This window comes from Ctenopharyngodon idella, chromosome 7 (assembly GCF_019924925.1).
Source record: "Ctenopharyngodon idella isolate HZGC_01 chromosome 7, HZGC01, whole genome shotgun sequence".
NCBI lineage: Eukaryota > Metazoa > Chordata > Actinopteri > Cypriniformes > Xenocyprididae > Ctenopharyngodon > Ctenopharyngodon idella.
In genome coordinates, this window is record NC_067226.1 from 6,524,282 (window position 1) to 6,550,037 (window position 25,756).

A 25,756-nucleotide genomic window follows, 5' to 3' on the forward strand; every position below is an offset into this window, starting at 1 on the left:
GATTCTTCTGATTGTCATTCAGTCTTCAACTCAGGTTTTGCTAGTTTTTCTTCCAGAAACTCAACTGTGGGCAAGTGCGGCTGTACTTACAGATGCAAACTACACAAAGACCATCATAATCCACATAATTTAATATGAACTTGTAGAATGATCATTAACAAAACAAAAAATTGGATCACATTGAAATGTTAACGGAATTACAGATGTGTCCAGTGATACACACAGTAGTCTGCCCAAAGCATATGAGAAAATCTGGAACAGGATTATCTAAGGTTATCTAAACAAACACTGGTTAAGAAATAGGCTGTACAGTTGCACCAACACTAAACATGTATGTGCACAAAGGTTGTTTACAGGTCACCGGAGTACAGAAACAAAAACCTACATGTAAAGCCTTTTACAAAGAACAAAATCAAAGTGGATCTTTACAACAATCTCGTGGCTATAAATTCAGCCAATTAAAAACATCAATTCAAAATTAAGAAAAAAAAAAGGAAACAAAAAAAGTATTTATATTTTTTGCTGTGAAGAGTCCAATGCTAGAACCTTCCTTTAAAGGGCTTGAATCCTCCGCTGCCACCAGCCATAGGAACATTAGTGATCTGCACAATTCTGTTTATACCAGTAGAGGAATGACTGCAGAAATACACATAATCAGTATGCATGCAAGTTAAGTCAAGATTCAAGTTAAAAATGTCTTTACCTGTTATGAGTTAAAAATAAGGTGGACAGATCTGGTATAAATAAAGTAACATAACAGATTAAAATGTGCACTCTAGATCAAAACAAACCTGGAGTGTGGTGCCATCATGCCAGGCCGACTGTCCCCCATTCGACGGTTATCTGTGAATCCTCCGCTTTGTGAGCCTGCTGCCCCGTGCCAGTCTTTCCTGGGGCCCTGATCACGTCCATGCCGCTCCACCACCACCTGCCTGCCACTGCCAAAGTGCTGCTGTGGTAAGATGGAGGTTATTTAGTCTCACATTTGCAAACCTGCAGCAAAAGGAATGTGTCAGAGGCGTGTTAAGTACTTCACCTGCTCTCCCATAACAACAGGCCTGCCTCCGTCTCGGCTGTTGAAGCTGGTTCTGCCACGGCTGGCTGTGGACACCCCTCTCATTGCAGGTCCGGGACCTTCTCTCCCAGGACGTTCTGGACGCATTCGCACAGCTCTGTAATAGTCAGCAGCAATCACTTTACCAACAGCTCAATGAAAGCCAAGCCTGAAATTTCAGTCTATGATAGAGTTTATTCAAAACAGTCAAAAACTGATGATTCAATGAGCTAGTGAGTTGAGAAGTTGTGAATTTAAGAATGATTTTTTAAATGAAAAGGCCTGGGGCCTCATTTATTTGCGGAGAATGATCCTAAATGTCATCCATATGCACAAAAGATTTTAATCAATGTTGGAATATTTTAATTACTGGTATACAAGCACAAAGTTTGGCGTATGCATAAGGATTTGTTCATGTTTCTGCCTTTAAAAATATTGATTTGTTCCTCACTTTTGAAGATGAAATTTAGGATCAAATCCGATTTTACATGCTTTCATAAATGAGGCTGGTGGCTATATTATTTATATATGTTTTTTTTATGCCATCAAAAGTGCCAAAAAGCATTTTTTTAATGTAAGGGCAAAATGCTCCATAGTGCATTTAAAATGTATTCTAGTGATGAGGGATTATTTTCTGACATTGTGTCATTTATAGCTACTTCTGTATTTGATGACAATAATGTGTTTTTAAAAGTAACAGTAATAATTGTTTTTGTCTTAATGAGTTGGACATAAATGGATGATATGCTGTGATTTCCATTATAAATGGTTAAAAAAAAATAAATAAAAAAAATCAATTGCAAGAAGCAAATATTTCCCCTAAAATACATTTTAACACTGCTGTCAGAGTAATGTTCTGTCCACATCGATGGAACAAAGCAGAAGTTCAAGAAGTGCTAATGTAATCAATTGTCATGAAAAATCATTTGATTTTTTTTTTTTTTTAAACAGATACTGAATAAAAACCAAATTTCAATTCTCAACCCTAGAGGAGAGGGAGCACAAACAGAAGCTCATCTGTACCTGACATCTCCTTGTTTCGTATTCATTCCCCCATCAGTCTTCCAGCCAGCGTGGCTGCCGTCTCTGGGGGTGCGGGAGTGAGCAATGGCAGGAGGTGGCGCTCTGCCTCCAGCTGGCCGATCAGGCATGGATACCTGTCTGCGCTCATCACGGTCACGGATCTCTCGACGATCGCTGTCTCGCAGTTCTGTGCGAGGTGGAGGTGGTGGCTCTGCTCGCCGCACGGTTTCGAAGTCTTTAGGATAGCGGTCAAACCCAGATCCTTCACGGCGGGGAGCAGGACGACTTTTCTTTGAATCAGGTTCATTGTCAAAGCGGTTGCGTCTACAAAAAAAAAAAAAAAAAAAAAAAAAAAAAAAAGAAAAAAAAAGGGTTATATGGTTGCTGTTCATTCACAACTTCTGCCAATTTGTATATTTGGTAGGTTGTTCTCATTGGAATAAAACTGTCTCTGAAAAAGTTCTTTATATAGGGCAAAATCAGTCTCTTCTCCTTCCTGTCCTACTGTGTTTTGGGAATTGCATTCTTGTTCATGAATACCTACCTATCAAAGTTGTTGGACTGCCCGGCTGATGTCTGTGGGTATCGGTTCCGGTCTCTGGGATTGAAATCATTAAAACGGTTCTGTTGTCGGCTGTTGTAGTCTCCACCTTGACTGATCCGGCCTTCTGGCTGAGTTTGCATCTTTTTACCACTATTCCAGTATGGGTCTTCCCTCCTGCACATACAGAGGAGAAAAAAAGGTAACCATTTTGAACCTCAAAGGTCACTAGACCTCAAGAATAAATATCTAACAGTATTGTTCGCATACCTCTGGTCAACATCACGTCCCCTCTTTAAGTTGTTTCGTTTCTCCTGCTCGTAACGCAACTGCTCCTGTTGCCGTCTCAATTCCTCACGTTCACGAGCCAAACGCTCCGCTTCTTTGCGTCGCTCCTGCACACAGACATTTTTAGCACGTCAACAAAGTCAGAAAACAAAATTCCAGCTTTGAGTTTTGACGGGCAGGTATATTGTGGTTGTACCTGCTCTATACGGATCCGCTCCCGTTCCAGTCTCTCTCTCTCCATGCGCTCGCGTTCGAGTTTCTGTCTTTCCACCTCCAGTCTTTGGCGCTCTCTCATTAGGTTCTCCCTTTCCTCACGTTCACGCATAATACGGATGCGCTCCCTCTCCCGGCGCTCTCGCTCTGCTACCTCACGCCGTCTGGACATTACACCAAAACACCATTACAAACGGCAGCTCAAGCACTTTGGTGTTTTGTGTGTGAATGTAAAAGAACATAAACCTACCTGCGCAGTTCCATAGCCCTGCGAACGCGCTCCATCCTGACCATGCGCTCACGCATGCGCTGTTCCTTCATCTTCTCAAATGGCAGGATGTCTTTGTTTCCGCCTTTGTTAAGCATGGGTCGCCCTTTCTTCATCATCTCCATCTGCAAGTATGTTACAAAAAACAGGTTAAACAAAATACTAGAGAGAGTGTTTATAGTAGAGGTCGACCATTTCATCGGTTTTGACAATTAATCGACACCGATAGCTGATTGGTGGAACAACTGGTTATCTGCAAAAATCCATACCGATAGTTTTTCCGGGTTGCTGGAGTAGTGGATAAGGGTGCGCTGTCATTACACAGTACTGTCTGCTGGCATAACAGAATGAGAGCGGCCTCTAGAGGCGAAATAAAAACTATCACTGACCCTTCGTGTTGTTTATTTTAACACGAGGCTGCGCGCTGCACGGAGAGCGCTAACACTTCAGATGCACGATTAAAACAGACTGCAAAATGGTATGCATACAGTACATAATCATATTTATCTTATTTAGCACATTTTAATGGTTCAGAACTGTTTCTTTTTTTTTTTTAATTTTGTAATAAAGTTCAGCACTGTTTTACTTGGAGTGTTGTTTGTTTTTTCTCCAGTATCCATTTTAAAAACTATCGGTTGATTAATTGGTTATCGGCAAGTACGGCCCAACCTAGTTATCGATATTGGTAAAATCCACTATCGGTCGACCTCTAGTATATAGTCTTACTAATTCAGATTGTGTTTATGGTTGATTGTGCCTTGTGACTCAGAATAAAGAGTTAACCAACCTCCTCAGGTGGTATGAACCATCTGGGACGTCTGTTCATTATGTTGGGTGGACCAGGCTGCAAATAAATACACAATCAGATAACTTGTCCTTCATAAAAACCTCTTTTCATGATGATACAGTTCATACTGAGGATGTCTGCAGTACCTTTTCAAACCTTCCACCCCTTCTAAATGGAGGTCGAGATTTATTAAAGTTTTGGTCTCTTGCTTGGTCGATAACCATCATATTACCTGGACTCTTTCCTGTGGATAGGAAGGGATGGATACAGATATTAAAAACAACTATAAAGTCCTCTTCAGTTTTAATTTTTAAGTAAGTGAATATAACCAAACCGTAACATACGTCCATGTTTCTTGTCATCTTTCTTTGCTGCGTCGGCTCCTGAATTGGAAGATGGTGCATCAGATTTGTTGCTTTTGGAGTCCTGTTTTTTTGCATCTTTGCTGTCCTTTTCAGAGGGTTTGTCTGATTTCTTCTCCTCCTTCTTAGATGAAGCTGGAGTCCTATTAAAAAAAGAAGGAAGGAAAGTATAACCAGTGCAACAAAATGCTCCTCCCCTTAAAAGAATGGAAAAATTTAAAATTTAAAAAAAAAAAAAAAACTTACTTGCTGGAGGTTTTTGCTCCAGTTGGAGTGCGCTTTTCTCCAGAAATTTTACTGGAACTTGTCTTGTCTTCTCCCTCTTTCTTTGAGAAGTCCTTTTTGAACGGGTCAGTTTTCACCTGTAAGGATGATACCATGAGATCAGAGATCAAGTATGAAAGTACTGCTTGTTTTCACAAAAGCAAACACTATTGATAATGTCTGACTGTAGCCCTTAAGTAAGCTGAGTATCCCACTCTTATAGCACAGTGGTGAAGTTCTTACCCTGTCCACAGATATCTGTTGTCCATGGAGTTCTGTGCGGTCCAGGTGAGAGATGCACCTGGCCACTTCTGCACTGGACGACATGGTAACAAGTCCATAACATTTGGCTCCCGGGCTACGAGCATTGGTGACCACTTTGGCACTAAAAACCTATTTTGAAAAACAAAAACCCATTTTGTAAATCTGAAAAATGTAGTCAACATTACAACCCCTCACAACATCACAAACACATTATAATTAGAAGCTGGTGCTAATGTATAACACAGAAAGAGCCGGTACCTTTCCATATTTGCCAAAGAGGTTCTTGAGATCAGCTGCTTTGGTATTGGATGAAAGGCCGCTCACCCACAGATTGCGAGTAGAGCTGGTACTGCCGCTGCCACTTCCTGAAGACCGAGAACAAGCTTAAGACGACACGCCACTACTTTAATGACAACTTGAGCATCAGAGCAGATTAACTTTCCAAATAATAAAACTAATTGTATCATGCAGATTTTGCTGTTCCTCAAAAATGGTATAATTCTGATGTTTCACCATAAAGACCAACTGCTGTATACATACATAAAATATAAGTGAAATTCCAAAATGCAAACCCATTAAGGAAATAAAGTCATACCTTTTTCATCTTTCGTTGTCTTTCCATCTCTGTCCTTTGAAGAGCTAAAATGTGAATATTACGAGAGCGACAAGAAGAGAGAAATACTTCAATGAGTACCAGAGCATGAGAGACAATTGCGGGCACCGAGGTACATCTCCAAATAAACAACAAAGGTTATACAAATGTTTGGTGCATTACAGAAAAAGGAAAAGAACAAAAAAATCCCCATAGGCAAGGCTTGCACTCGGACAAAACTCCAATAAGGCTTCTTTCTCTTGCTTTTCCACAGGAGCAAGGTGGGTCAGGTTTTCTGCCAATTTATTCCCTTGACCAATGACATCCTCAGGAGGGTGTTCAACTTCAGAGAGAATCACTTCACTGGACTGACAAACCCCTCTGACATCACTGGAACTACTGCACATTTTTTTTAACCCATAAGTAGGGACTGGAAAAGCAAGTGCTGGAAATGTGTGCGTAACAGACGTGTTTTCAGCTCCTCGTTTAACTCCAATTACCAAACTCGAAAAAATGGCAAACCAAACCAAAAGAGCAAACCAAAGGCAGGGATTAGGTACAATGAACAACTTGTTATGAAAAAATTCTTGCTGCTACCCACAATGCTGAGTTCTTATTGAGCTGGAACTTGGTAGTAGTATCTTAAAGAACTGACATAGAAAGACAAACCTCTTTGCTTGACCTGTCGCCCCAGTTGAAGAGGGGCCTTTCTTCCCAGAATCCTTTTCCTTGTCTCCCATTTCTCCTTTCTTCAAGGCCTCTCTGCTGTCTTTCTTGGCGGCGTCAGACTTCAGCCCGTCATCTCTCTTACCATCCTTGTGGCCATCTATCGTTTCAGTCAATGAGTCTGTCTCCTGCCCCATCTCAGCAGTGGCCTCAGGCTCTTCGCAGCTCTTGTCTGCCTCAGAATCTGGAAGTTTCACATGTTTACCTGTTTCCAGGAGGTCGTCGCCATCCACATCCAGTGTGATGGCATCTTCAGCCTGGATGGTGACAGATATATTGTCATCCTCAACTTCTTTTACGGGTTCAGGAGCAGGTTCGCTCTCCATGGCCTCCATCGCTGGGACTTCAGGCTCAGCTTCTCTCTCGGCTTCAATCTCCGCATCAGGATCGGGCTCAGGTTCCACATCTGCCTCAGCCTCAAGATCAGGCTCCACTCCTGCCTCAGCCTCAGGCTCTGCAAGGCCGTCTTCACAGAAGGTTTTAGATATGTCACGAGTAGCATCATCAGTATCAGTTACATCTGAGGGATTTAACAAGCATAAAACATGGCAAAAAACACATTGTTTAACATTCACATCTCTGTGCTACGTGACCTAGAAAGTACAACAAAGAGCAAGTTTAGTGTTAGTGGTCATCGTGGGTGAGGAAACCACAGGTATACATAAAAACACATTCCTTAGAGAACAACGAAGAGGTTGAACAATCTTCTCGCTACGATGAATATCAGCGCCAATGTCAATCTATGTTGGTCCACATTTTGAAGGTTCCACAACTGGGTGACATTGACACACTTCTCTTCTTTACAGACATGCATTCAGTCTGAGTGAAACTGCATATCTATACCATAGCGCAAGTCCTCCTGCCAGATGTCACTGGGCTTCTGGTGGTCACATCGAGGGTCTTCTTTCAAATGTTTCCGCAGACTGTCCATCTCGGTTTACAGCTGATGGAGGCGAATCAAAAACAGGGTGGCAAATCTTCTGATCCGTTGCAGAAATCTGGCCTTGTTCACAGCATTCTGTCCAGTAACACGTCTAAAAATGGATGTCCACTGAGCTGCGTCCAGTCTTAAATGAGTTCAAAGCACAAGCAGTGATGTTGATGTCCACTTAAGCCATGTCGGCTACACTGCAGTCAGAAAGAAGTGTCAAGACTTTGGTGAACGAGGTTAACGTATCATGTTCTGACCAGTCAAAGGCATGCAGCCTGTTGCCGTCTCCATTTCAGGAGGTAGTCCAGACTCAACAGAAAGAAAGAGGCGGCCTGCTGAACCTTTGGTGGTGTTCTGAACAGAGGAAATTCTCTTTGATCGGTGGGTGAAAGGCTTCCTCTTGCTGATGAAATGTGGTGGGCAGGGTAATGTGCTCTTGAACAAATTAGATGATGAGATTAGGAGTATCACTGATGTTAACACAAATGGTGAAGCGTTATCTGTCCTTTGATGCAGCACATGGTCCGGATGAAGAGTTTTAATGTCTGTGAATTGTTGCAAGACCCACGGCTAGAACGTTGAGATTGAAAAAAGGCAAAAGAAAAAGGAAGCAAGAGAAGTCCGACCTTCTGAAACCTGAAAAACAAATGTTACATCTCCACCCTAATGAGTGACCAGACATACCTTTTTCGGATTCCTCTTCCTCAGTCTCCTGAAAATAAAACAAGAAATTACGTAAGAATTTGCGAAGGTTCTCGCGTTTCAGCAGCTTGGTTAAAAAAAAACTCCATCTCTGCCTATGCTGTGTGTTTGGATTGCTTATAATGTCTGGGAACATTTCTCCAGATTTGTAATAGAAATCATTTATAAACCTACGGCAACACAGGAGAATACATCAGTATGTTACTAAATATACAATTTGTGGTTCATTGTGATAGCATTTCTATCGTAAAGAAATGGCCAACTATTAAAGATTAAGTGGATATTTGAATTAAATGTTGTTTGGCCAATATTAAACAAGGATTTGATCAGGCTATAAAGTGTAAAAACAACAGGCTGCTGGCACCCTCAGCATCCATTTGTTATAAAAAATAATGTACACAAACTTATTTATTATGTCTATGTCATTATGTATTTTAACAGTGTTGTTCAATAAAACCATACTTTATTACTTGCTTTTGACACTTCATTTGAACCAATTATTATTATAAAAGTTATTTTTTTAAAGCCTAATAAATGTTAAAATTGACAGCTTTCAGTTATACTGTAATGTTGAATGCCTATAATTAATGTTTAAAAATAATCAATTTCATAGAGACATCAGTACCAGTATTAGTATCAGTGATACTGGCCTTTATTCATAAAAAGACAAAACAAATACTTCAAATGTACTGTCTTTAGGTTGTTTCTACATTAATTTGGAGAGTAACCGCGAAATTATTACAATATAAAAATATTAAAAACTCCAATGATTTTAATCACGATTAATTAGTTTTTTTTTTGTTTGTTTTTTTAAATCAATTGACAGCACTAGTAACAACACTAGGCTGTTGATGCTCTCTGCAGGCATTTGTTATAATACATAATGTATATGAGTTGATTGTTTATATTACAGTGTTTCCCATACATTGATTTATTTGTGGCGGCCCACCACAATATCAACATCGACCACCACTAGGGCTGCACAATTAATCGGATTTCTAATCGCGATTACGATTACGGATGCCATGATTTCGTAATTGTTCAAAGGCGCGATTACAAGGAAAAATATCCACTTACATTATTCTGCGTGTTTAAGAGGTGTGTTTAGAGCATGTTACATCGAAAGAGGCGAATCACGACTACTTCAGAATGTAAAAGGTCTAACCCAGCACAAAAGGAGCTACCAGTGACGTAGGTGTACGCTGATATGTAGAACGCATGAGAAACACCAGCACCTGCCATTTTTAAAAAGCGTGTACACAGCCTATATATTTACTCCATGAACTAACTCTACAAACATGAAAAACAATGATAGGACCTCTCATCCTTATGCTAAGGAGAAAATTCAGCACGACTTTGAGCAGACCAAGCAAAACATGATTATGTATTTCTGCTACGCTAGTGACACTGGACATCAACCACACAGCAAAAGCTAATACTTTTTTTCATATACTGTCTACTTTCTTTGTTTAACAGTTCTATCTAATAACGTATTAGACAGGACTGTTAAACAGATTGTAAACTAATGAAGACGGAGAATGAGAGCACTGTGTGCTCAGGATCTGTCCGAACTGTTCTCAGCGACGTCAAAATAAAAGTCCACCGCGCCGTCAAAAAAAAAAGTAACAACAACAAGCGCAGTTTATGTCACTTCAGGCCCTATGGGAAGATTAGTTCTCAGGGAACCACACTGGTGACTAGTAGTGGTTCAACGGATCACAAAACTCACGGTTCAGATCACATCACGGTTATTAAGTCACGGGTCGGATCATTTTTCGGATCAGCACAAAAAAAAAATTGGGGGGTGGGGGGTAACTTTCCATTTATTACTTGGCCCACTTTAACTACTCCGATACCACAGCAGAAACTACTAGCCTAACTAATACATTAAGTGAACAGACTGTAAAAAGAACAAATACTGTACACCAATTAAAAGCATAGATAAATACATCAAAGTTACAAATAAAGTTTAAGGTCTAACTGTAGTATTAATTTTTGTGTACAGAAATGTAAATAAATGTAAAATGACACTGTTCACTGTATAAATTTAATATAGATTAATCTTTGTTAAAGCTGTGTTTTGTTGTTTGATTTACATGACAGACAACAGCAGGTATTTATAGGCTGCTGTCACTTTAAGAGTAAGACCCCCTGCACGCACACATCTAAAAGATACACATCCGAATTCTCACCTTGTTCACTTAAGACATAACCGAACGTGTTTACGAGAATACTTGCCGAGAGGGGTATTTTGACTGACATAATGCGTGTATGTGTCCATCCAAGTGCATTGAGGACGCGAAAGAAATCAATTTGGAGTTCGCAAGCTATCTGAAACGCGCCTCTCTCTCTCTCTCTGTGTGTGTGTGCGCGAGACTTGTATGTATGTGCGTCTGTGCGCACCAATAACAGCGTGGCGTGCGATACCGAATTAAATCCTCTTTTGCCTCTTCTAGCGCTGGAATGGTTTTATATCTATTTAATGTGTAAACTAGCAAGACAAAACACGAGCAAATGATAACCTTTCACTCTACTGTGGTTAAACAATTGATCCACGAATTAAATGCATGCCAAACCGTGGGGCTTGGTCCATACGGATCACGGATCAACAATGATCCGTTTAACCACTAGCGACTAGCAGTATCCAAGTTCCAAGAACAACCCGATGCAAAAGTCCCTATTCTTATACCATGCGTATGTTGACTTTTTATTATTATTTAAAGAAGAAACCAAACCAATGTATAGTTGACATTTGAGGTTTAATGCTACAAAAAAACAATAAAAAATTTCAGGAAGAGTGTTTTCAGCTTGCTTTTTATTTTTTACAAAAATATTGCATGCAGTTGCTTCAAACAATGGTATAAAGCTATTCAATCCATCATTCAATGTAAATTGTGATAATCGTAATTAATAATCGCAATTACAATTTCATGGGAATAAACGACAATTATGATTTTTGTCATAATCGTGCAGCCCTAAATATATTTAAACTTCTCATAATAACATAAAAAGGTCTTTAATGTCGTGTTTTGAGCCACTGCTGTCAAACAAACTAAAATCGAAAGTGCAATAAGGCTTGTGTCCTTATCAAATTGCCAAAGACTGTCTGTTTGCGATTACAGAATTTCACTAGATTTGTGATGAAACACGTTTGTAAACTTGTTTTCCTTCAAAATAAAAGTTCACGTTTATCTCTTTCAAGTATAGATATTAGGACAAAACTAATTATGAGTTTCATAAATTATGAGTTTTAAATAAAGTTTAATTTATTTTTCAGTGCATTTGCTTTACAATATATTGCTATTACTGTCATAAGAATAATATAACTATTATTATTATGTAGTGTAATGTAGACTAAGACACTATATCACAACTAAAACAGGTTTGAGTTCACTTTAAAGTTCAGGTACAAGTCAATGCACAGACTTTTTACTTTGTTCAATTTGCACACTGAATATGGGTTGGAGCTTTTAATTTTGAACTCTCAAAGTGCATCAGATTGATAACTTTAAAATGTACAAAATTGCCATGCCACCGAACCCCACTAAAGGGGCCAAGGTCCACCCACCAGTTTCACAAAATCCTGTGGGAAACACTTTATTATATATATTGCGTATTTTACCAGTGTTGTCCTATAAAACCATATGATTACTTGTTTTTGATACTTTATTTAAACCAAATATTATTATATATGTACTTTTGTTTGCTTAGGTCTATTTTTATTGCCACAAAAAATATCTGATTACTCATCAAAAATAATTGACCGATTACTTGATTACCAAAATAGTCGTTAGTCACAGCCCTAGTCGATACACAATATTACTGTCTATCGGCACAACCCTAGTTTATAAACATTCAAGTATGAAGTATGAAACTGTGAATTAAAAGGTTATTACATATGCAAAAATTTGTAAGCCTATAAAGAATTATATCAGCCTAATGCAATATTTTTGTAGATTATTAATGTTTTTATAAAACGGTAGCCAAAATTTGTACCAATATATTAATCATTTATTAGTTTCAACACTTGCTCTTCGTACCTTAGATAAGGATTCCTCTTCCATGGTGGTGTCAGCATCCAGGTCTGTCTTCTTTCCTGAGGATGTGCAATAAAGCAATTTGGTCAACTTGTGAAAAACAGACGTTGTGAATTAAAGGAGTTGAGTTCAGAGAGTGAAGATTTACCTTTAGATTTGCCGTGTTTTCTTGTGGGTGTGTCAGCTGACACGGTAAGCTCAATGTTGTCTGGGTCACCACCTTCATCTTCTATAGCCTGCACACAAAAATACATGCATGCAGAAGGTTTGAACAGCAAAATACATATTTTCTGTTTAAATAAATTTGGACTACACTGCTCTAAACTAAAAGTTCTGCACAATTATATAATAAAACTATAATAAAACAACGACCAGTGCTATGCTATTTTGCATCTCACAAGCCTTACTGATTTATATCTAGTAAAATATATATTTATGTATATTGTTACACACAAAGTTATTACATTTGACACTTCAACTGTAAATTAATTCACAAAAAAACTGTAAATAGAGATAGTAAATTGGTTTAAAATGGAAGAAACTGATCTGAGCGCGTGTAGCTTCATTCGCTAATAGAATTTAGCCTGCTTAACAAATCCTTACAGATTCGTTTCTGAAAATGCTATTAAATATTTCACGCAAATTAAAGTTTTCACCAAAACTGTGTGTCCAAATACGGGCATTACATTTGTGTTTTTAGTAAATGCATTACAAACGCCAGGAATATAATCGCGTTTTGGTATATAAAAAAACGGCTATGCTAACTTATTAGCCATCAAGCTAGCTCGCGATCGTTTACCCAAACGTCATCGTGATTTGCCCTTTTAAATTAAAATTACCTGCTTCAGTCTTGCGATTAGTGTATTTTTTACCCCGGTAATATCCAAATTTCTTCTTTTGAGTTCTGATTTTAAGTCTACCACACGTAAATCTGTAATCTTCTTAGTCTCCGCTGAAATGGCCCCCGACGCCATTTTACCCGTGTAACTGGATCTGTGTGTGTGCGCGAGCTCGACAGCGACACACTCAAACTAACGCTTCACTACACGAGCAACACAGGGCATCCAACCATACAACCATTCCCCCAATTTTCTATTCGTGATAATAAAAATACAAGGAGACATTGATCGAAGATTAATTGCATCTTTTACGCTTTTAAGATTTTAGTTACGTTGACGTGTTCCTTAACCAAAAGCAAAGTAATTAGGCTTACTTAAAAAGGTACAATGCAAAAATGATTTCTTAGTATTTTTGTCTTGTTTTCCACTACAACCTATATAATAATTCTTAATTCAAAACACATTTGAGAAGGAAATTGACAAAACGAGCTTCTGTGGCGTGCAGTGATGATCTGAAATGAGGCAAAGTCCTCAGTTTTTAAAACGTGTTTATATATAATATTGTTCCACATTATTAAGCAAGTCACAGTTCTGATGCAATTTGGGGAGGAAGAAAGATCTTTCTGAAGATGAAAAGCTTGAAATGGTGCATTATTCTCTATCTGGAGCCCAATCATCACCGCCACCTCTTCGACGTCGCAGTCTTGTTGGAACTGGGTAGCCACTCACCAACCATCCAGAAATCCATCCATCTGGACCATCCATTGCAGCACAGCATTCATCAGTGAATAAACTATTTATAAACAAGTCTTCATGTATTTCTAAACCCAATGCAAATGTTCTTAGTGAGCTTTGGTTAGGGGTGGCGAGTTTGCACAACTGCCAGCCTGCCTGTATGTTTACACATAGGCCTACGAGGAATTTATTTTGGTGACAGAAGCTTCCACAGCACAGAATGACAGTGACAAGACACAAATAATAAAAAGAATAAAAATAGAATAAATAGGAAATAACTATATATATATATATATATATATATATATATATATATATATATACACACACAGTATAGCCTACAAAAATTGACAACATACAGTATATGTAGGCTACGTGTATAAATGCAAGGAAATGTAAATAAGAAGTATGGTGTGTTAAATAAATAAATGTATTAATAGTGATGTGTATTGCACGTTTATTGCCAAGTGGGGGCTTTTCATGAGATGGATTGCCTGAGGGAAGAATGTTCCTATGTCTGGCCGTTCTTGTGTTCGGTGCTCTGTAGCGCCGACCAGATGGCAAAAGGTATGGAACAATACATGGAGAGCTTCTTGGGACTCCAGAATACACCAGCAGCTTCAAATACATGTTTGTACAGTGGCTTTTTTTTATAGCTGCCCTTTTAATACAAATAATTTCTTTGACAGAAACTTTCCTTAATGGGATATTTCACCCAAAAATGAAAATTCTGTCATCATTTACTCACCTTCAAGTTTTCCAAACCTGTATAAATTTCTTTCTTTTGCTGAACACAAAAGAAAATATTTTGAAGAATGTTGGTAACCAAATACTTGATGGACCCCAAAGACTTGTATACATACATGGGTAAATAATCATGTTTTCCTTTACGACATTGACATCTTTCTCACTTATAATTATGGCGAGTAAACGTACCTTTGTTTAAGAATGTACTAGAATTGTAGTAGAAAACAACAAAAATACAAAATAATATATATATCCCCCTTTTATATAGTATTTTATTTATTTTTGCTTTTGTGTTGGGGGAACTACCTATATCACTTTAAACTTCATCCAAATCTGATATTATTGATGCATTTCCATCAATATTGCAAGATAAAAACAAGCACAATATACATTTTCTTGTCTAGTACTAAGGGTACATTTTTCAAAAAGGTTTATAAGGAAAAATATTATTTAAATTTAAAATCAATACTCAAGTTTAATATACCAATTTGTATTTTTTATATATTAGTGACACACTATCAATATGTTCGGACGTGTGTAGTACACATTTACATAACTGCTGTAAATAAGAGAATCTGAAACAAATTTGTACAGTATACATGACATTTGAAATGAGGTAATGACAATAGTGCCTAATACCAACTTTTCTGATTTATTTTATTAAAAATAACGTAACCACAGTATTGATGGAAACCATAGTCCCCATGGTTAAATTCTTCAAGGGTGTCATGTCAGGTTCAAGGAGGCACAAAAATGGACACATAAAAGAGTTACCTAACTTTATTAATTTCATTATTTTAAAACTAATATAAATCCCATGGAATATCATCCTGGGGCCATTAAGTCTATGAATGCATGGACACCTGCCATTAAGTACTGCATTCCAACACTCCATTCAAAATTATTACAGTTTTTTCCTTAAAATTCGGCAATCAGAGTGGAAATACACGGCCTCAGCACACTCTCATTCTCACAGCACTCCTGTCTTTTGTCTCTCATGTGCAAGTATATGCAAGTTAGCAAGTTGAGATTAATATTAGTGTTAGGATTTCACAGCAGCAAAAGAAAAAAAAAAAGAAAAAAGAAAAAAAAAAAGGAAAGGGAAAAAAAGAAAGAAAAGGAAAAACAGTTTGCTGCACAGTTGCAGAATAAATGCATGTTAATGATAATATCTGAGAAGAAATAATCAGCTAACAAGAGTCACTTTCTAGGTCGTTGAGAGAAATAAATGAAGCAGGCTAGGAGACCCTGTTGATAAAATAAATAATCCATTTCCCAGCACTTCACACTTGCGGTGGCTGATTCTTCAGGCCCGTAATCCTCACAAAACCAAGTCAACATATCGAGCTTGTCTGAGAAATGACACTTTCTCCATTGCCCAATCAAAAATCCAACTTCATTATACTATAAAAAAAAACAACAATCAGAATACAGAGAGGTGACATTCATTTTTTTCTTTCTCTTCTCTTTGAAAATACATTAGGTGAAGTGCGTTACATGTGACATCAGATTGAGGTGCTGAGAGGGGACTGATGGAACACAACCGTGTGAATGGCGGTGAAGTGTGCAGTTGGTTCTCATCATGGCTGGAGCTGAATTCATTTCAAATCCATCAGTTCAGGATGTTATGCATATAAATTTAAAATTAAACGTACAAGGAGCATTTGTTAAACCAACTTCCTGAATTCCGTTTGCACTGTTAATGAGCTGAAGGAAAATGGAATGGACTCCAGCCCAGGTTCCCGTGTTGAGAGTGAATTGGCGTGAGGGTGAACACTATTACAGCAGCTGATCTCTTAACCATGATCTTGTTTCCTAATTAAGGAATGTCTTGATTTACTTAAAAAAAAAAAAAAAAAAAAATCTATTTCAGATAGATCACATTGTCTAAAACATAAAACTAATCAACATACTGATCATAAAATTGAGTCCTGCAATGTTTTAAAATGGAGGTTGACATTCTATTCCAGTAAAGCAAGGCATCAGGTACGTAAAAATGCTTCTTTACTAGAGCAGCAATCCTCGCCTGCAAGTTCTCAGGCCTTATGAGGCCTATTTCATTATATGTGCAAAGAAATGCATTGCAAGGAACCATGCAAAAATAAAATACAATGACACTTATGAAAACAAAAGCTACATAAACCCTTTATAAATACAATACAATTCAAAACCCTTAATGAAGATGTTTTTTTTTTCTAGCTGTACTGGTACTACATGATAGCTGGCACGCTAGGCTTGATGCTTTTTTTGTGGATTGTTGTTTTTCTTTTTTTCCCCATAATTGCGCAGATATTTCATGCCATCTTTGGTTGAATGCGTTACTGACAAAAATGAAAAGGAAAACAACAAATAAATGTCCAACAAAAGGGTTGCAAGAAAAATAGCATCAACTCTCTGAAGATAACTGAGCTTCGATGTCCACTCTGCAGATGGGGCATTTCTTGTTAGTGAGGAGCCATTGGTCTACACACAGTTGATGGAAGAGGTGCATACATGGAAGGCGCCTGCAAAAAAACAAAAAACAAAACACCATCAGATGTCTTTAACAATTAACATTCTATACAATAAAATCAGACTTTTAATATTAGCTAAAAGGTTAAAAAATGATTGACCACCATAATAAACAACCAACACATAATAATTCACATGTTCCAACTACAGAGGGCAGCAGAGATAAAATAATATATAATATAAAGAGAGAAGGTATTCAAGATAATCAACTGCCTAATGGATCTAATTTTAAACTAAATTTAAAGGGAACATTGGGGAGTCCCAAATGTATGTATATATATATATATATATATATATATATATATATATATATATATATATATATATATATATATAGGTCATTGACAAATAAGATTTTTAAAAGTAAAAATACATAATGGAGATATAATTAATTTTTTATTAAGTGTTTATTAAAAGTTTTATTAAGTGTTAACAATGAGGTTTGTGGTTTTTATAATGAATTAACACTGCTTTTGTCATTTTTTACAAAATGGACAAAATTTGTCACCAAAAAAGTCATTCGGTTTAACCAAAATTTCGGTTTTATCGAATGACACTTTTGGTTATATAATTTGGATATTTTCAATAAATGCTGACAGGCTGATATCTAGCTAGTAACTAGTTAACTTGCTCGCTAGTTAGCAAAAGGACAAACATTTTATATTTAGTACAAGCTTTTAAAATATTACAACATTTTCCATGTTTTTATAGGGGTTGTACCGAATGACCTGATGTTTCGGGACATGCGTATGAGTGAAAAATGAATTTTTCATATAGTTAAGAGAGAGTTAGTTACTTTGCTTCACAACAATGTGGTCCTTTGCAGGTGTCTGAATGACGTCACATCCTGTCACATGATATTAACCGCATGATCCAAAATGGTCCCTTCATATTGGTTACTCCAAATGACATCAATGAAATTCATTTTTCCGGACATTCTCTCATAACAAAGCAACGACTTCACATAATTTTAATACCATTTTGCACTATGTTGCTATATGATGTTATAAAATCATGCCAGAATAAAAAAATATATACATTTATTTCATTTTAAGATATTTTAATCACAAATGAAATGGCTGTATTGGCCTTTGGACGGTTAAACCAAATGATCTTTTGACACTTCAAAATCTTTAAAATACCTTAAAATATAATTAAAACCTTTTTGGATTCAATAAAAGAGATCTAGTTGTACTACCTTACATACTTTGGATGTCATATCTTTGTTTTTTATTATTATTAAGGCTTTTGGACAAAAGAAAAATGGCCCGTTACATCATTGACATATATATATATATATATATATATATATATATATATAAATAAATAAATAAATAAATAAATAAATAATGTAGAGTGCCTTTTGTAAAGAGCATACTACAATCTTAAATCCAGTGTTATAAGTGTTTACCTGACATCCTCCCCTTCCTCCAGTATAGATAGACAGATGGTGCATTTCTCCTCTGTATCTTCCTCTGCCCCCTCCTCTTCCTCTTGCTTACCATGCAGCTTTCTCTGTGCATGAGAAAAAAGCATTACAGCCATTATAAGTAGTATCACTGCACCCCAATTCTCATGAACTGGTGAGCAACACTAGCACACATATTATCTCTTTCTGTGTCTTCTTTCCCCCAAAATATATACAAACAGTTCATGTTTTTAATTGGGTATCTTTTAATATTAAGTGCTGCAGTTGATGCTGGCGATACAAAACAAAATAATCACAAAGAGCAGCATAACATGTTACATAAACATATAGCAACAGTCTTTTTTGTGTGCTGATCATAAACAACACGTCAAGCAAAAACAAAACCTAAATTTCAAATTTCAATGCACATTTTTTTTTTAAGTAAACACAGACACACATCTGTTGTCAATGTGCTCCTCAACTAGATTGACTAGGCCATTTTTGACTATTCCTGCCCCCGTTAACATCTACACAATATGTGAGCTAAAACATGTTTTCCCAAACTATTTGTTCACATTTTTTCTCACCGAGTTTGAGGTTGAGTGCATATTTTTCCCAACAGATGCCCATGCTTCAGGTGCTAACTGTTCCTCAGTGTCTCTCTCCACCACCTTCTGTATTAGGGCGGCAGGGTTTTAGATTACTGTTATTCAGAAATGTAATGCATTCTGTCATCTGCATGGAACCTTTTCCTACATATCAGTGACATTTCAAATGTCTACACTATGCAGCTTTTGGCAATAAAAGGACTGGGTGAGGATTCGTGATATTATGGCTCCTGGTTAAGATTTTTTTTGTGTGTGTCTAACAGGAAGCCCCTATATTATATCCTCAGAGTCTTTTTGCAGACTGTCTGTCCATTATCACCAAACAGGACGTTATTTTGACCACCTCACGTAAAACACTAATGTTTGTAAGTGGAAGTGTTCTCACCTTTTTGTATTTGTGTGGGTAGGTGCACCTCTCTATGGTTCCCTGAGAGGCTCCTCGGTTCACAGTCCCCAGTCGCTCTTCTAAATGCAGCAGATCCTGTTAAAAAAAAACTATACTGGTTAAATTACTGCTTTTAAACGGGTCACATCATGAGGAATTCTTGATCACAGTGAGGTTAAAACAACAGAACATCTACATTTATGCATTTAGCAGATGCTTTTATCCAAATCGACTTACAAGAGCAACAAAAGCAATTCGTCAAAAAGCCAACAATATTTGTAATAAACAATGCCAAGTTTATTTATGAAGCAAGCTAGAGAAGAGGAGAAATGTCGAGAAGAAAAGTTTTTTTTTCCTTTCTAAATGTGTTTGTGTCGGTTCATTGGTTTAAGGGTGTGGGATCATTAACTGGTTAAGAACTAACAATAACCAATTCCCACTATTGGTGTGTGTAGCAGCTGATAGTCTACATTTCTCACTAAAGAATCCCACCTTTAGAAGTGAGTTTTTTTAATTTTAATTTTTATTTTTTAACAGTCGGTGTAGAGTGGATTGTTCTGTGAATCTGTCAAAATGTAATGCAGGCTGTGCAAAGACGCTATTATTGAAGGATGGGGGAGTTAAAAATGATTCAAACTCTAAGCCTATGTCAGTTGATTCACACGGGCATTGCCTCTCATTTACTTTGAATAGGTGACGTCATGCATTTCCGAAAGGAATTGTGGGTTCCGTTGTGTCGCGTCACTGGCGTTGCTTGTGGCAGAAGTTGAAAAATGTTCAACTTTTCAAGTGCCATCCAGGATGTCAGCAAATCAGATTGCCTTATGCAAGTGCGCTAGTGCAGACGCTAGCCAATTGTGTTCATGCAACACTGGATAATAAAGAAACATCAAAATGGAGGATGGGTAATCACCCAGTTCTTAGTCTGCATGTACCGGGACTTATACCGGAGGGACCAAGCCTGGAAGGAGGTGGTAGAGGCGATTAATGAATCTGGTGTGTATTGTTCTTGAATTGTGTCCATTTACTTTGTTTATCATTGAATGACAGCTAGCATAGCATAGCATGTAAGCAGGAAGTAATGTGATTGGCTGTTGTCGCTATGACGGTTGCGTCAGCACCAAGCTTCAGACACACACTCAGACAGCCCTCCGTCAAGCGTCGACACCCTGTGTGACTGGCGTGAGTGAGCGTAGCCAAAAAAAGCGCTCAGAGCTTTTTACATGCAAAGGGGCATTTCTTAAAGGGATAGTTCACCCAAAAATGAAAATTATCCCATGATTTACTCACCCTCAAGCCATCCTAGGTTTATATGACAATCTTCTTTCAGACTAACACAATCCGAGATATATTTAAAAATATCCTTAGTCTTCCAACGTTTATAATGGTTGTGAATGGTAACCCACATTTTGAAGACAGAAAAAAATGCATCCATCCATAAAAAAAGTAATCCATACGGCTCCAGGGGGTTAATAAAGGCCTTTTGAAGCGAAGGGATGTGTTTTTGTAAGAAAAATATCCATATATAAAACTTTACAAATTCGAATAACGAGCTTCCGGTGGACGACCGTACGCATATTGTGCACGTCAATTTGGGCGGAGCAGCAACCTTTGACCCGAACGCAATGACGCAATGACGAACGTGGAGGCGAAAAAGAGAGAGCAAAACGAAACACTGGTCACAAACTAGAAGTCTAAAACGAGAAATTTTGAAGAGAAATGTCGGAGGATTTCGATATAACAGAAGAGGAGTTTGATGCCCAGCCATTTTTGTTTGAACCATGAGAAGCTTACGATACTCCTACATCCTGCGTCATACATCGCGTCAGAGGATTACTCATTTGGCGCAAGTCAACTTGCGCATTCTGCGTGCGGTCGTCCACCGGAAGCTTGTTATTCGAATTTATAAAGTTTTACATTTGGATATTTTTCTTACAAAAACACATCACTTCGCTTCAAAGGCCTTTATTAACCCCCTGGAGCCTTATGGATTACTTTTTTTATGGATGGATGCATTTTTTCTGTCTTCAGAATGCGAGTTACCATTCACAACCATTATAAACCTTGGAGGACTAAGGATATTTTTAAATATATCTCGGATTGTGTTTGTCTGAAAGAAGATTGTCATATAAACCTAGGATGGCTTGAGGGTGAGTAAATCATGGGATAACTTTCATTTTTGGGTGAACTATCCCTTTAAAGCTACAGCAGCCACATACACACAATTCTGAAGACCAGTGAGAATGTGGAAAAAGGTCATTATAACATTAGTAGTATAGGAGATATATATATATATATGCACAGTTTATTTTTATTATGCATTCTTCAAACAATGTGTTTTGTTGTAGAGAGGAAGCAACTTTAGATCACCAATGGTTTTGGTCTATGTTCTTACCTCATATGTGCGGCCAAAGGTCATTCTGGAGGAGATGTAGCGAATATGTGGATATGTCACCTCAGGCATTGAGCCAGTGTGCTAAAGGAAACAAAAACATGAAATTAGTGACGGCACCTAATGCAAAAACAGACAGAAAGGCAAATAATTTCTGTAATTTGGGCCTCGATATTTATGTGCACGCACGTCACTCCATATGATTCAAAAATAATAAATAATTTTAGTCTTTCAAATATATCAAATTCAAATTTCACACTTGAAATGCCTAATGAGCTTCCATTATAACTTGTGATGCATAATTCATGCACCCATACAAATCATTCTGAAATAACAGATGTTGCGGATACACGGCTTGGTACTGCCGCCATTAATCTGTGCCATACCTGAGAGCAAATCAGGGCTTTTTTATTCATGCTAATGTACGCATATATTTCAGCTGATGGAGGGGGGTAGGGACTCACCATCAGCTGAATGGGGAAATGGTGCAGTCTAGGTGGAGGGTGATAGTGAGGCAGATGTGGGTGCAGGTGTCCTGAAGGATAGGGAGTTACAGTAACACCAGCCTCGATGCCCAGCTCCCTAAAACAGCAAGAAGACCAACAACCGGCATGCTAAATCATTAAACAACATAATGCTTGAAACACCAAGATCATGACTAACAGATCATGGTTAGGGCTGCACGATATTGGAAAAAAACAACATTGTGATATTTTGTTTTTCTGCTATATATTGCGATATGAAAATTTCACCAGACGACTTGAGCTCTATTCGGAAAGAATTAATCATTCTAGAATAGTTGGGGTGATTTTATAGGGGAGGGAATTTGCATGGAAAATAATAAATTCCAAGCATGGATAAATACAATAGAAGAAAGATACAAATTAAATGACAGTGCTTTATGTCTTTCAGATAAGTCTAACAGTATTCAGGTATAGAAACTGAATAATCCAAATTGAGCTCTTTCGCTTTCACTCAAATGGTTTAAAATCGCTTAAAATGTTTAAACTGACAGGATCTAAAACACGTGCACTAAACTTTCGATCTATGATGGATAAACGTTGCAATTAATCAGAGAATCACGTGCGTTTCGAACCGTGGTGCTTGGTTGATACGAATCAACTGCGATCCCATTACTTGACACTGCACATCCAGTGATGTGAATATCGCGAATGTGCACATCACGGTATCGATGCTAAAATGATATATGGTGCAGCCCTAATCATGGTATTACAGAGATGTTCAGTCATGTCAATTTGTAAGCCAACCAGGAAAACTTATTCACCATTAACTCCCTTAAGAATATCTAATGGGTTTTTAAATGAGAGCCGTTTTCAGTTAATAGTAAAATAAGGTCTATGGTGACATTAGTTCGAATAAAACTTAACGATTTGTTCCACAAAATAAATCACTCTTTCATATCTCAAACATAAATTGCTAAATAAGAACTTATTTTAATCATAAATCCTGATATTGTAATCATAAACTGATATTGTAAAAATCAACTGGAAACTCCTGAGGGAACACACATGGCTTCAAACCATCTGAAACATTAATTTAGAGAAACATTCCACTTTGTAATGTACTCTACCATGTGGTCCTCTGGTCAGCCTGCCGAGGGTGCGATGACATAGTTTGCGGGACGTGAATGTGATGTCCGTGACCGTAGTTAGGATGCATTCTATGGGGATGTGGCGGGGGTCTCTCATGTGCTCGCCTTAAGGAAGGAGGAATAAATTTGTTACACTAAAGCAGGACACCTTTTGCAGGGGCATTAAAATAAAGCACCTTATTGGAAGTTTTAAATTGAGTTTTTTTTTTTTTTTACAGCAGAAAATCTTCTTAATACATAAGGCTTTGAGATTAGAGGTGGGTGATATGAGCAGTAGCAAAAAAAAAAAATCAATTTACACACTTCCGTTCAAAAGTTTGGGGTCAGTAAGGTTTTTTTAAAGAAATTAATCATTTTATTCAGCAAGGACATTAAATTGACCAAAAGTAACCGTAAGGTTTTCTATTTCAAATAAATGCTGTTCTCTTTAAACTTTCTATACATCCAAGAATCCTGAAAAAAACATTACTGTTTCCACAAAAACATTAAGCAGCACAACTGTTTTTAACACTGATATTAAGAAATGTTTCTTGAGCACCAATTCAGCATATTAGAATGATTTCTGAAGGATCATGTGACACTGAAGACTAGAGTAAGTTGCTGAAAATTAATCTTTGCCATCAAAGGAATTCATTACATTTTAAAATGAAATATTTCACAATATTATTGTTTTGACTAATGCAGCTTTGGTGAGCCGAAGAGACTTATTTAAAAATCCTCAAACTTTTGAACCATAGTGTATTACAATACAGCTTCATTATGTAACATGAGTTAAAAACAAAAGTAAACAAATATCAAAAAATAAACAGGAATCACACAGTGACTCACGTTGGGTGCTGCATCATTCTGCGTCTCTGAACCTCCATCCTCTGCAGTATGTCGTGCTGATGGAGCCTCTGGACAGGGTTTGGGCCCAGAACGGGCAGGTGCTGCAGTGCCTGGTGCTCAGGGGGAAGATGCTGAGACAGAGGGGCACTGGAACCTGGTAGATGGTGGGCAGGCATGGAGGGTGGAGGAGCAGGGGGCACTGAGTGGCCTGGGGCATGAGAAGGCAGGGGGGTGTGGAAGGGGAGGACGGGGTGTGGGATGACATAATCGCCCTGCGGAGGCGGCTGTTGAGGGGGAGGGGCATTGCCATGGGAGTGAGGACAAGAAGAGGAGGACTGGTGGTGCAGGGGGCGTGGCAGAGGGCCATCTGGAGGAGAAAAACATAAACGTTAGTATAAATGGCAGAACTTAATCTCCTTTTCTTCCTGAATGATACAAATCTGTCATAAATGTCTGTGTTAAAAACTGTATCAAAAACAATGAACTGTGTTGATGGTAACTATTGGGAGGATGGAAAGAGTTTTAATGTCAACTTCACGATGACTGCAGGATGACCTGGATATGGCCTGGGAAAGTGTGATTACCCTCGAGTGGATGAGTTGTACTGTTTGCTAAGGATTTGACAGATAGAAGGGAATGAGGGAGAAAGTAAAGAAAAAAAACTACGAAAAAGAATGACCGCAAGATACAGGAGATAAATATATAGAGAGAGAATGGGAGAATGTGCAAACAGGTGCTTCAGTGAGCTGTGTGTGGCAATTACTCCACTAAATTCAGGCCCACCAGGGAGCCCTGCCACGCTCATTTATATTCCACACAACACTATTGTGAGCAGAATTGGCAATTAAGTGGGACTGCTGGGCACACTACCTGCAGCACTTAACACATTAAACATCAGGTGTTTCATCTAATTACCATAAAGCACAGGCGCCAGCATCGCAGAATCTTCACATTCGCACTAACACACAGGCATCATCTCACATCAAATTTTATTTTATTGCCTTCTATTTAGAACATCTAATAAATTTGGGGTGCAACGGTTCATATTTCTGCAGGTCAGCTTGTATCATTGTTCTGCAGTCTCCTTTTGATTCAGTAAATACTTTGGTACATTAGTATTAGGGGTGTAACAATTACATTATTTGAACTGTGCAATAAAATCTATAAATTATCATTCAAATTTTTGCTTTCAGAAAAACTTGATGAACAGCAGAACAAATGAGAGCCAGAACCATTTCACTCCTAAATCAGCATTGGATTATAATAATGGATTGATATGATTAAAATAGTATGGTAAAAGTGCGTACAGGGTGGATGCATGTAGTGCCTGCAGGAAGAGAGCTGAGGAGGTTGGGGCTGAGGCTGGGCCACTATGGCTGAGCTGAATGAGTCGGCCACAGTCTGCTGGCTGGGTCCAGGTGCAGCCTGGGAAACATAAGCAGGAGGCCGGGAGGCAGAGCCTGGACAGCAGGGGTCAAAGGCAGATGTGCCGTGGAACCCTGTGCTGCTGGATCCACTGCTACGCACTGCACTGCTACTGAGATCCACTGGCAGAGTCTGCTGAGACAGAGAGGGAAGATAGAAACCAACAGTTAATCCACTGACAAATGTAATACATTAGAACAAAAACATCTGTCCC

At 38.0% G+C, this 25,756-nt stretch overlaps 2 protein-coding genes across 6 annotated transcripts in view; both read right to left on the bottom strand.

Annotated features, from left to right (window-relative positions):
• Window positions 1-113: 113 nt before the first annotated feature.
• sltm (SAFB-like, transcription modulator) lies at window positions 114-13,087 on the bottom strand. Of its 2 annotated transcripts, none has more exons than XM_051898660.1 (20): window positions 12,892-13,087; window positions 12,201-12,288; window positions 12,056-12,111; window positions 7,998-8,025; window positions 6,326-6,902; window positions 5,660-5,703; window positions 5,323-5,429; window positions 5,044-5,193; window positions 4,783-4,898; window positions 4,519-4,679; window positions 4,321-4,418; window positions 4,175-4,231; window positions 3,370-3,512; window positions 3,103-3,283; window positions 2,889-3,013; window positions 2,622-2,795; window positions 2,078-2,401; window positions 1,037-1,172; window positions 792-949; window positions 114-636 (listed from the first exon to the last, which is right to left on the bottom strand). In XM_051898660.1, the coding sequence occupies exons 1-20, from the start codon at window positions 13,024-13,026 to the stop codon at window positions 540-542; spliced, it is 2,955 nt and encodes a 984-aa protein (XP_051754620.1). In that variant the 5' UTR covers window positions 13,027-13,087; the 3' UTR covers window positions 114-539. The 2 variants fall into 2 exon arrangements, with proteins under 2 accessions (XP_051754620.1, XP_051754619.1); XM_051898659.1 differs by having other exon boundaries at window positions 792-952.
• A 2,050-nt stretch (window positions 13,088-15,137) lies between these two features.
• Window positions 15,138-25,756, bottom strand: part of rnf111 (ring finger protein 111) — a 43,461-nt gene continuing 32,842 nt past the window's right edge. The window contains exons 7-15 of one of the 4 annotated variants that reach the window (XM_051899888.1): window positions 25,425-25,677; window positions 24,118-24,484; window positions 23,269-23,394; window positions 22,142-22,259; window positions 21,681-21,761; window positions 19,286-19,381; window positions 18,880-18,966; window positions 18,296-18,399; window positions 15,138-16,877 (exon numbers count right to left, since the gene is read on the bottom strand). In XM_051899888.1, the coding sequence (XP_051755848.1) occupies window positions 16,760-16,877; window positions 18,296-18,399; window positions 18,880-18,966; window positions 19,286-19,381; window positions 21,681-21,761; window positions 22,142-22,259; window positions 23,269-23,394; window positions 24,118-24,484; window positions 25,425-25,677 (1,350 nt within the window). In that variant the 3' untranslated portion in view covers window positions 15,138-16,759. The remainder of the gene's footprint in view (window positions 16,878-18,295; window positions 18,400-18,879; window positions 18,967-19,285; window positions 19,382-21,680; window positions 21,762-22,141; window positions 22,260-23,268; window positions 23,395-24,117; window positions 24,485-25,424; window positions 25,678-25,756) is intronic. The other 3 variants (XM_051899889.1, XM_051899890.1, XM_051899892.1) reach the window with 3 other exon arrangements.

Coding starts and splice junctions, on each gene's coding strand:
- sltm (XM_051898659.1), bottom strand. CDS start 13,026: ATGGCGTCGGGGGCCATTTCAGCGGAGACTAAGAAGATTACAGATTTA. Junction 12,112..12,200: donor AAAACACGGCAAATCTAAAG/GTAAATCTTCAC, acceptor GCACATCCTCAG/GAAAGAAGACAGACCTGGAT. Junction 5,194..5,322: donor TCTTTGGCAAATATGGAAAG/GTACCGGCTCTT, acceptor TTTTCAAAATAG/GTTTTTAGTGCCAAAGTGGT.